General features: G+C 36.6%; 1 protein-coding gene across 1 annotated transcript in view; it reads right to left on the reverse strand.

Annotated features, from left to right (window-relative positions):
• Window positions 1–12,889, reverse strand: part of CCSER1 (coiled-coil serine rich protein 1) — a 102,894-nt gene that overhangs the window by 42,219 nt on the left and 47,786 nt on the right. Inside the window, exon 4 of the mRNA XM_061364842.1 lies at window positions 2,272–2,365. Within this exon, the coding sequence (XP_061220826.1) occupies window positions 2,272–2,365 (94 nt within the window). The remainder of the gene's footprint in view (window positions 1–2,271; window positions 2,366–12,889) is intronic.

Consider the following 12,889-nt stretch of genomic DNA (forward strand, 5'->3'; position numbering starts at 1 on the left):
TCAATAATATTTGATAATGTAATTGAGGAAGCTTAGAAGAATTTTATTAAGGTATGAATGGAGAGGCCTATTAGAGAAAACAAACAAGCCCAGAAGTGAAAACAGAGAATGGGTTAATTCAGGATTACTAGAAGGAATTTTTGTGGAAAAGTCTTAAATCCTGGAAGTGGACCACAGCTTAATACAGCAATCAGAAAAGCAACTTGTCAAAAACACTTAGATGTCAATACCTAACTCTAGGGTTTTATGTACTTTAGTGATAGGTAAATGCTAAGAAGACTGAAAATTAAGCCTATCTCAGTATCTTAACATGAATAAAGATGATTAATTACAACCAGCCACATCTAACCATTTTGTGCCAGATCCTAACCCAGTACAAAGATATCAGCTTTATTTGGTGAAATTGTGCCAATTTATACTGTGGTTCTGTCCTTCTAACTCCTTCTTTCAAATGAATGACTCAAAACTAACAGTGACAACTAGGAAAATCCTTTTTTTTTTTTGCAGCTAGACCCACCACCAGATAAATATATCTAAGAGCAAATATTAATAAGATAAACACCCATGTTCAAAGACAACATGTATGCTGCAATGTGTGTCTTTACATCACTGCTCAGAATAGAAATGATTACTATTCTTTAAAAGACAACATATATATTTCTGTTTTAAAAGCATCTCATTTGTTCTGGATAATGAGACAAGAGTAGAAAGATTATGTGTCGTATCACATCTCCATCTTACTTAATTTTCTATCAAGTATAATGTCATTTAGGCATTACAATCCTAGCTGTTTCAGAAGCTGCTATGTATCTTTATAATATACTGGACATACCTTTTCAATCACTTTTAATTAAGTGCTTTGGAAATATAAAAAAGGAGAAATACACAAGTGAGTCCAAGTGCAACATGTTAGGGAAGCTTATTTATGGAAAATTGTTCTGCCAGTTAATTTTTTTTCCAACAGGTCCAAGGAATGAACAAATCTAAAAACTATGAGTCCTCATAAAATATGTTTGTTTCTGAAGCTTTTTGACCCACATTTCTTCACAGATTACTTTCTGTAAGCAGCTAATAGCATTATTCAGTACTGTTTAGAAAGGGCCTTTGCTGTGCAGGTAGTTTGTTGTAGCCTAGCTCCAAGTAATTTAATGAACTATAATCACATGCATATTGCTGCTTCAACACTCTATACTCTCTGGCTACTTTGCTTCCTACCAAATAAAATGGAACAGATATTTTGTCCTATAAATAGATATGCAAACAGGTTTTTAAAGCACGATACAATGGTTAAATAAAATTATCATAGAGATAATTCAGACACGTTAACAGAATTATCATATACAGAACAGCTGAAACACGAGCATAATTCAAGCAGTTTATCTGTAACTACTGCTAAATTTGCATCGAAGTAGGGACAAGAACAGAAAATGACAGACACAAGTCTGCATGAATGTGCATTACATATACCCATTATAGTGGGTACCTACAGCAGGTACCTGTATGGTGGATGAAGAAAGAAGGATCAGAAAACAGCAGGTAAAAAAGAGGGCGAAAATTACTCCTGCCTAAAAGCATGTCACTGTCATAGCAGAGTATCACAACAAACTCAAAGCTCTACCCGCGAACAAGTACAAATCTCAGATACGTTTTAAGTCTCTCTAAACCCTGCAGTTAGCAGGAGGTTTTTCTGTTCACAAACTAGGCCGTACACTATACCATGTCACAGCCAAAGGAAATGCAGGATTCCCCACGGCAGCTGCCAGACTTACCAAGACCTCGTGTAATCCTATTATAAAATCATCCTGAACACACTGCGAGTTGACCTTAGCTATTGTTATTCATCACAGCACTGCAACAGCACCTTAACCAGCTATGACAGAAAGGACCAAGTAACATTCCTGTCTCAAATCAAACCTTCTTCATTGGAAACATGTTATTCTGGCACACACAAAATAGGATCATCTATTTTCAGTAACCACATGGGGTAGGCAGCAGTCATTTTAAGCATCTCGAGAATCATACAGGTGCAGGAATTCTAAAGCTGTACAAATCGCTTCAATTTCATAACTGAACATACAAAGTTCAAATGCAGCGTAAAGTGCATTCTTCCGTTAAATGGCAAAAGCATTTGGAAATAACACTGCAAAATGCATACTGCTCTTCCCCTTCCAATAAGACATTTTTTTATTTCCAAGTAATTGTACTGAATACACTTTGTATTTCAAGAATAACTATACCTCACTGAAGATATTCAGTATTTATCTGACTTACCAGAATGATGGTGATGTTGTTCTTCTAGGAACTCCAAGTCAAGCATGAGGTCATCTTCATCCAACTCACAGGAACCCAAGTTATTCAAAACATCCTAATATAGATTTAAAAAAAAAAAAAAAAGGCATTTAGACAGATGTGTTAACCAAACTGTTTTGCACAAAACCATGAGCAATCAGATCTGGGAAATACATTTAAGCAGGAGCTAGAGAAGATTTTTTTTGCTGACACTGGACCGGTGAGAAATTGTATGAAACAACTGTCCAAGTACAATGCATAAATGCATTAGTCACCATTCCCTGGTTTTACAAGATATCAAAGATTTAATAAAAAAATAAAATTAAAAAAACCCCAGAAGTACAAGTAATACCATCTGTGTAACTTGATGATTATTTTTTTTTTTTTTTTGGTACTGTTCAATGATTGGCTTGGGTATTTCAAAATTTAATCCTAGTTTTTTATGAACCACAAAAATTTTATTTTTAACACAACACAGAAGCATCAGTACTACATTTTTGAATTCTAAACTCTGCCTGCCCTTACCAATATATTCTGAAGAGAGATTTACTGTTATATTTATCCAAGGGTTAAAGGGACACACATTTAAGAATTCAGTGCAAAAGAGGCCAGGTGATCATCCCAAAGTATCAATCTGCCTGTAAGATTTCTATATAGCAATCTGCTGTACCAAAAGCAGAGAAATATAACAGTAGTATACATTAAACTTGTAAAAGCCCTTCCTGACTTCAATTATAACTGTATTTTATGTAATCATAATTCTTTGAAGTATTTTCTCCCCATAATTGTTATTCACACTCACTACTTATGATTATTTAACCCTTTTGAGTAATTATTTCTGCAAGTCTGTTTTTCACTCTTTCACAAACAACACAGGCAACATCAGGATGTTTTCTTGCATTCCTTCCCTGACCTACCATTACAATGAGAAAACCTCTGCTGAGACACAGAACCCACTATTAATGCCGTTATGTACAGATGTCAAGCACAGAAAGTGACAGCTGTCAAGTACTGAGACGTGCACATAAGTAGTGAACAGTATTTTATGGAAGGAAAATATATATCACATGAACATTACAGTGACATTAAGCACACACATCTTACTCCCACTATCTTAAAGAGCTACTGACAAGCCTTCCTCATAGTGACTGTTTCTTTCACTCATGCTGGCAAAATTTAGACTTTCAATAATCAAATTATATACTATTACTTAGTACAAAAGCATAAAAATAAAACACAAAAAATATGTATCTCAATATGCAGGTGCATTATATCAAGTTACTGTACTTTCCTATTCCAGATCTGTGTTAATGTTAACCAAACCCAAACTAAAACACTTTTACTAAAAAAAAAAAAATAAAAAATTAAAGAAAAATAGTGTTTTGTATTAAAATGAAGTGGGAGAACACACATTGCTCAATGTTACAGATAACCTAAAACTTAAGTAACTTTTCTATCACTGTTGGAACTCGTGAAGAAGCACTGGAGATCAAAAACCTCATTTCATGTCCTTTAGTACCTAAAAAACTTTCAAAATAGTAGCAGCAAGACACTTTTAAGATTTGTTCTCTTTTTCACAGATTCCAAAAGCACTGCCTGACATGACTGAAGTATCTTCAGTCCAAGTGTTATTACCAGCTGTGTTTTGGAAGGAAAATCAATGATGATGGAAAGTTAAGAGCACATGAGCATAAGGAAACAAAACAAAACAAAAGAAGACTTTGGAGATTTTTGCTCCCTTTTTAAATTTAGACAGTATTAGGCACTTGAGATTGATCAAAGGGTATCTCAGAAAATGGAAACGTACCTTGTTTGTATATTGGTTTATTAATGTAAGAAAAGCATTTTGGTAACAAAGTCCAGAAGAACAATCTCTGAAAATTTAAAGTAACAGCTAAAAAGTTTTCAAGCCAGTAGAGGAAAAAGGTAAAACTTTTAATAGGTTTTAAGGACAAAGGTTTGTTCTTTACCTTAAAATTATCATCTGTATTACAGCTGATCAACTGAACCCACATTGATATTGATGCTAAACATCCTTCGATGAGCCATACCAATATTAAGAAGTGTGATTTCATGCTAATCGAGCATCTCCTACATCCTGTGCAATAACTTATGCATAGTGTGAAATCTTGGGTGTTTGCCTGTGAAAACATAGTAATTCACAGCCTTTGTCAAAAAAAAAAAAATAAAAATCTATTTTATTTGGAAATAGAACCCAAACAAAACACAAACAGGACTGCCGTTTTCTAAGTTTTGGAGAAACTTCACCAGATTAGACGGACCAAAAGGAAAATGTTTACATACAAATCTTCTCTCATTATTGCCTTTCAGGAAGGCCTTCACTTCCAGTAACTTTCAGAGCGGAGGCAAACTGAGCATCATCTATCCTCTGTCCTACGAGTTTGATGTGCATCCTATTCCACACAGCAACATCTCTGCTTGTTCACCTGAACTGAGGGCTCCCAGCTGCCTTCCCAACACACAAACCCCTTTCCTTTCTTACAGCCTTTTTGCCTGCACCAACAACAGAAGGCAAGCTGAACTGATAAAATAAAACTCCCCCAGGTCTGTTCTTGGAAGTACCTCACTAGGGAAACAGTATCTCTCCCCAAGTTCACTTGTTCTTTATAAAGGCTCAGTCACAGAACTGGCAATGAACAAATTAAAGCAGCTACTGTCCATCATGACAAGAATAAGGCTTGGCAGAGGAAGCTGCACTACCTGTCAGGGGTGTTAGCAATGTCAGTCCAGCTGCCTTCATCACCCACCTCTGCCAGTGAGGTCCTTCCACAGATACAACACAGAAATCAACTCATGAGTGCACAAAAAAGCACGAAAGCACACCAAAGCATAGTGTTACTTAGGTTCCCTGGGCTACTCTAAATGAAAAAAAAAAAAAGAAAAGAAACCTTGTTCTAACCTTTTCTGAAAACATATAATTAGAAAATATAAGAGAAAAAGGCTCCTAGAATGACTTTCCTAATGCCACAAAACAGCACGGTACTTCTGTGAGTGCACGCCAACGACCTCTGCCCCTCTGCCTCCTCGCCAAGATCCATTATTCCTTTGTTGCTATGACAATTAGCAGCAACTGTAATTTCTTTGTAAGTTTAATATCTCTTGACCTTGTCCTCGTTCTCCCCCTCACCACTGCTGCTGCATTCCTTGAAGAATAACGCAACTAATTTAAAAATAAAAGAAAATAAAAGAGAGCTCAAGCTCTAAGGAGCACTCAAAGTGAGTAGTTTCAAGGCTTTGCTACATAAAGTAAAAGAAATGAATGTTTCAATCAAGGTCCCAAGAAAATATTTGTTGTCTACTTATGGTGGCATATCTTTTATTTATTCCAGGAGGCAAACCATTTAGTTAAGGCAGAAACTGCAGCAAAAACCTCTATTGACTCTGCAATAACCACTTTGAAGCCTTATGTTGTACTTCCTACTTCTAGTGTCTGCTTGACTTCTACCACTGTTTTGCCTTTAAAATGGAACCAAAGTTAACATGATGTGCTTTTTTTTCCTTCCAGTTGATCATAACTTGTGAGAACATATGAATACACTTAGTCAATCGTTTGCCCACATCTCGCAGTTTTTTCCTGGTCGAAATAGGCTGCAGCCCCAGTTTACCTACAACTATTTCCACCTTTGACTTGTTGAACTACCAGCATTATTTAAACAAGTTTCATTTAAACAAGTGTTTAACAGTGATATTTTAAACATTACGAATTCAAAATAAAAAGCACTAATTTGTACAATGTTCCAGACTGCTTTTGGTAACTGATAATAGCTGCAGCAGAAAATTGAAAGACTGTAGTAACTTTTCAATAACTATTTTTATATTTAAAATTCTTTAATCAACAAAGAGAAGTATAAATTGCTATTTTTCATCCAACCGCCATATATCCTAATCAGAAGTCCATTGAACTCAATGGTACTCAATTTAGACATGACTAGGCCTAAGCATTCACAGCAAATATGACCCAAGAAACATTTTATTATTGAAAAATATGCAGTGATTTGAACAGATATAGTTCAGAGACAGCTGAAACATTAGAGCAGTAGAGTTGCATTAGACATACAGTTCTTCCCAGCCAGACAGTGTGTATCTGGATAGTAACTTTACTCAGGTCTGCTTAAGAGGGATTTTCCTACCTTAGCTCCCTCCCTATCTCCATATTTATCTCTTCCCAGCTTCCCTTCCTATAATCACTCAAAGGAAATCTAATGAATAATACATGAACACATTAAGTCCTTTTCCAGAATACTCAAGTATTTCATTTGTAGATCTGTTCCAGCTCAGAGTCTACATCACTTAATATAAGTTTGAAAGCTGAAATAAATAAAAACAGCTTTAGTAGTAAAAACACATAAAATGCCCAATATAATAGGTCTTAAATCTATTATTAGGCTTAAACAAAAAGCACATAACATTTCTTTATGAAGTCCCTTTACTATGTGGGGGTTTAATTATTACTACAAATAACCAACCCACACACATAAATACCTAGTGAAATTACTGCTTATGGAGTTGGAGAACACGCCTCTAAAAACTGACTAGTCTGGTATCCAAAAATTACAATAAAACATATATATGAATATATAAATACACTAAAGCATATTATTTTGTTAAGCAATGCAATTCAGTTCCAAAATGGACTTAGCAAAATCATATCAATTGCAGAACACATATAAACAAAGCAAGGTAAATCCATGCAGAACTGAATATTTGCAACTCATGAATAATTGGGTTTAGGTGACAAATCTACACATTTGAAACAGCCAGAAATTAATGGCACCACTCAGAACATTCATTTTTTGATGTTTTCACACATTTTTATTCCTGCTTTCATACCACTGAAATAATAAAGTAACAGCAAAGTTCTAAAGGCAGCAGACACAGGTTCTCTGTTCTAACCAGCATCTTTGGAGAGTTGCATATGCTGTTTTGAAACTTTATTCTAATTAACATGCAGTCCCTAGTGAATATGATGTTCAATGGCTTCTGTTTCATTTCCTATACTGATATCTTGAGGGACATTCAGCCCTGACAAATTTTGTTTTGGGATACAGATGACTTTTTTTTACCAGTGCTTTTGTGTATCCACACAGAGGTTGCCACCAGCACCTGGAATCTTCCATTCTTTTACACAACTGACTAAGATTTCCATTTCATTACAGTATAGTGATACTGCAACAAAACCTTGACTATTGCTGAGACATTGTTCAAGGACCTTGAGAACGTGAGGTCCAGTGAGCGACTCAATGAAACTACAAGACTGAAGCAATGACATGTCTGCAATTGGTCAGGTCATAAATATTTCTATCAGACACATAGGTGGCTGACGACAGTATTTACAGAAGCCACTGAAAGCTAATTAGGGTTATACATACACTGATACAACCTTACTATCATTAACTTGAACATACTGACTACATTTTAATCTTTAATATATCCTTTGATCAAGCAATCACCAGATTTTCAAAGATATTTTTAGAACTACAAGAGGAAAACTTTAAAAACTCACTTTTCAAAAAAATGCTTTGGATTCTGTTTTGCTTTCCTTTCTCCCCATATTGACCTCTAGTCATCTTTCTGATCATCTTCCTCTGTGTTATTCTTCTTACTTTCTGAATACAGATATTCGTATCTTTGTTTCTTTGTTTTGTTCAAAACATAAGGACTTGGCGTTTATGCCTTCCCACTGAAATGGGGATGTAATAAATATGGTTTATAAAATCCCAATACCGCATGTATCATAGAATGCTAGTATTTAATATTACAGATTCCTTTTTTCTTTCACTGTAGAAATGGGGAGAGGGGAGATGTTTGAGATGCTTTTGCAAGAGCACACGGGAAACACATAGGGAGAATAATTTAATTCTTTTGTAAAGTCATAAATATGCCAATCCACCTGTATCTCCTCTGGGTCACTGCATAGCTGATGCTGGAAAAGATCAGAATTAAATACTTATTTCAAGTCTGAAATGATTTCTAGAGATTGCCAAAAGATAGTAGTACTCCATCAAAATTGTATTCAGCAAAGGAACATGGCATACAATCACCATAAGAATAAAAATGGAGATATACTCAAGGAAAAAGAAAGACCTTGAGCTATTTAAAGTAATGTTAACTCCTAGAACCATACCTGAATAATTCATGGACATAATGAAGTACTTCCCCTTCTGCACTCTCCCACATACTTCAAAGGGAAAATAAAAGCACATGAAGCACAGCAACAGAAAAACCTTTAGAAACACAGAATCCCTGCCAACCACCTAAAAATCACTGTATCAAATGTAAAGCTTATGGGTGCCTTTCATATACCAAGAGCAGCTTAAAAGCATTCTCTTTTCCTGAACAGCACCACCCAAAAAGCATATTATTCCCTACTTGAATGCTTTAATAAACTAGAGACTTCAGAAAGGAAAAAATGAATCTTGTAACGTTTGGTAAGAACATTTTCTGTAGCTAACACGTGGAAATCCATTTATATTCTAAATTAATATGCCTTTAGGAATTAAAGACAGAAAATTACTAGTGGAGGGAAGTGTCTAACTAGAGGACTGAGATCCACCATACTATTTTTCTAACTATGTTTTACATGCACACTCTCAGCTGTGTTAGGGAAGTGTGGTATTTTCTATCCTATTTTTGTTTCTGCCCTTTCAATTCCCTCTGTGCATTACATTAAATCAATGTCTGCAATGATGCTCCTTTTGCTTGAGTGATTATAATTAATGGACTCTCATAACAGATCTTAGTTTGCACTCACCCATAGAAGGCTCATTCTGACACAATATGGTCGGCTTGCAAAAGCCACAGAAGTGTAATACAGCAAAGCTCAAGAACCACCAGTGGCAGGAACAGGAGCTGACCATGCTCCTGGCCAGCCACAGGGTCAGTCAGGGTCCTATGAGAGGGGGAAGTAGCACCTGCCTTCACAAATCCACAGGCAAATGCATCCAAGCAAATAATCACATTGATGTAAAGCACCGGTGTTCACTCTCCCCATATTAATCAGCTTTCCTGCCATTGGGATGGCATGCATAGGGATCATATGGTAGGGTACTTTGACACCTAGAGATCACTAGTCCACCTCCCACGACAAACCTACAAGGGCTTCTCTTCCTACATAGGCTGTAGATACTGACAGCTGGTCTTGAATACGTGATAAACAGATGCTGTTTAGTCATCTGAATACTACAGCACTGGTGAGGATAACGTGCATCTGAGAGCCATAGGTTGGCAGCATCAGTTGTACTGCCATAGTGTAACCTGCCTCTAAGACAGCACCTATGAATGCTAATGGAGTCACCTTTTCAGGAGTAACCAAAGCCACACTTAGTATTTGCTTGCCTTGAACTCAGACCATATGCATACTAAAATGAAGGGGCAATAGCCAGTTTTTGTGTCACTAATAGCATAATTGGTAACAACATACAAGTATTTTGTAACACTGATAAGCACAAAATACACAAATAACATGCAACTCCAGAGACTTAGAGAATGATGGCTCATTTACACAAATGATATACAGGAAAACATGCAAGCAAAAAAAAAAAAACTCAGCAGGATGGCAATAAAGGTGGCATAGCAGTATAACGGGCAGGAAAGGTATGTGATGGAACCAGAAAGAGTCCTGGTCCCAAAAATAAGGTGACATGTAGAAGAGGCAGATAAAGCCCCTTTCCTTTTGGGGAGGAGGCTGAGAAGCACAAAACCACCAAGGATAAGTGAGCAAAGATGGGGAATGAAGAAGCAACACACTTTGGCTCCAGTTTTCAGCACCAGAGAGTTCAAAGTCCCAGGAAGGGAAATGGTCAAGACCAACACCATCACTGGTACCTGCAGCCCAGTGAAATTGGCCTCCTTTGGCAGTCTCCTAACAAGCCCGGTGACAGCCATCCTGAATTCCTGTAATTACATACACACATGCACCCACTTGCAACACGCAGGCCAGCTGCACAGACAAACAGCTTTTAGAATACTGGGAGGCAACAGGTGCCCTCAGCATTTAAAATTTAGTGTACTTTGAGCATCTCTTAAAGTAATCTAATAAATCCAGCTTCAAGTCAACTGCAGATGAATATCAGCTCTTGACAAAGCTGATAAAGACAGCAATCGCCTAACCCTGAATTCAGTATCTAGCACTAGAACATCAATTTAAAAGCTACATTTAGAATGCTTATATGCACCAGAAAACTTGAGGTTTGAGTCTGTGAATAAAATTAAAAACAGTATCATTTCAGACAGACAGGCACTTTGCTGTTTGCCATTCTTTCACGTAATTCTAGAATGCTCAGATTCATTTTGGTTGTAAGCAGAATCCAGACAATTGGATTTTCTGTGCTCAAAAAGAAAAATGTGCATATGTTTTTCATACATTAATCTGTAATTTCATTAGCAGAATCCTAGAGATTAAAAAAAAATAAATCCTCTGTTAAGAAACTATGAAAATACAAAGAAATGCAACAAAGCTTAAAATGCCCAAATTAAGCCTCCTTAATAGATTTTTTCCCCCCCCTTGTTCATACACACATATGCTTTCCTCCCAGCAGAGAAATACATCTGCAACACATAATTTGCTTTGCGGATTAGTTAATGTTTTTACAGCTTCTGTAGTAGGCAAAGTGCTATGCAAGTGTTCTAGTGCAGTCATTATCATTACATAGCTTTGGGAAAGTCTTCTACATCTCATGTGTGCCAGATTTTTCCGCCAAACACAGATAAAGCTCCTCGAGTATCTCTATCCTACATTTATATGGGACATCATTTAGAAAATTCTGTGAAGCTTAGAGATGTAAGTGCAACAGGTTATTCAACACATGGATTTTTCTAAAACCATTTACATTAAACATGTAACTCAGGGCTAAGCCTTCTGGCAGTTAGAAACTTCTGTCTGTGTCCTGACAGCACCCAAGTCAATGCTTCAGCCAACACTTAAAGGGTCAAAAATTGCATTCTGACACATAATCAACCTTCAGTTTCATTTTTGCCTTTTCTTGGCCAGCAGTATGGGGTTGAGGGGGCAGGCAGCAGGGTGGAGCAGATAAGTAAAGGATACAACAGTACAACTACTGAGGATCTCCCTGCCAAAAAAAAAAGAGAAACGTTTACAGTCAGGGAATACAAGAGGGAGAACCCCAGCATTTATGAACTTGATAAACCACTACCACTCCTAAGGGGCAAACCATTGCAATCGCTTTAAGGAATATTACTTTTCTGACAAACCACATCAAAACAATTCTCTTTCTGCCACCATCCAGCACCAGCCACATTAATCTGGCAGAGACGGCTGAATTCAAGCCCCATTTCCCCAAACAGGACTAACATTGTTTAGCAAGTTGTTTCAGCATATCTGAAATGCAATGCAGAAATAGGTACGTATGTGGCACCAAGTTCAAGAACTGATCGATTCTTCTTGCAAATACCATCTGCTTAAAATGTCAAGGGTCCAGTTGTATCACCTATGTTGTTGGAATCAGCAATTCTGGGTGCCAAATTAAGATAATCTCTTTTATGGCTTGATCATTATTTTATTTCTAAGAGAAGACTAATAACTTGCTACATATGAAACCCTCAAAACTCTCCCAGACATATGTTTAAATAAAGAAAATATTTTTTTTGTCTAGTAACAAGAAAATTGACTACTTTTTCCCTCCCAATATTATTATTAGCCAATTCAAGGCTGAACCTTCTGTTTCTTATTCTAATTTGTAGCCTGTAATATTGGTGATAAATCACTAAAAATTGAGCTCTGTAAATGAAACCACAAGTGACCCTTTACTATACCATCATTAAGACAGTATCATAATAGATATGCCATTGCTAATATTATTTGAATTCTTTCTGTTTCCATGGCAACTTTGGCCTACAGCTGCTCTGGTAAACAGGGTTTTAAATCATTCTTAGAGAAATGCTTCTGCTCAAATGTCATTTTTTTCCACTAGTGCATACTGTACGCTTTCTTTGTTTCGTTCTGTTTTTTAAAAGAATAACTGTAATGGCAATTACAGGTCCAGAAGACAGAATTATTTGGTTTTTGCAGTTGAATGGGCAGTGAATTTGGAACTTCAGGAATCAAAGCAACCTGTGCACCAAGCTTTAACATCACCAATACCAAATACAACATTCTGTCCTGAAGAGGTATCTCAATCTCACAGAAAAAAAAACCCACTTGCTGGAAATTCTGTAATGCACACAATTTACAGCCTTTGTTACTTCTCCCCTGTACTTTCAAAACTCTTTGATGTTTAAAACAACTGTCCCTTTCAATATCCACATGTGCAAATATTTAGACCCCTGGGCAACAGACTGGAAAACCAGCATGAATATCTAAAAAACAATTGTCCAGTTCTTTCCCATGACTTACGCATGTGCTTAAACTGAACAGAAGAATTTGGTGCACCACACATGCCCATCTTAAGAACAGAATCATATACTGGTATCAGAGGTCACTTGGCTTTTATGTACAAATTCAGAAGCAACCAAACCTGTACATTCAGCTGTCAGTCACTATGTCAACCACAACTAGGGGTAACAAAATCCAGTTGTGTCACATCGACCTCCCCTTCAACTCTGTCACTGAACTCGGTATGCT

Source organism: Neopsephotus bourkii, unplaced genomic scaffold, assembly GCF_033783945.1.
Source record: "Neopsephotus bourkii isolate Nb327-2 ecotype Australia unplaced genomic scaffold, CSIRO-AGI_Nbou_v1 NB_110, whole genome shotgun sequence".
NCBI classification, from domain to species: Eukaryota; Metazoa; Chordata; class Aves; order Psittaciformes; family Psittacidae; genus Neopsephotus; species Neopsephotus bourkii.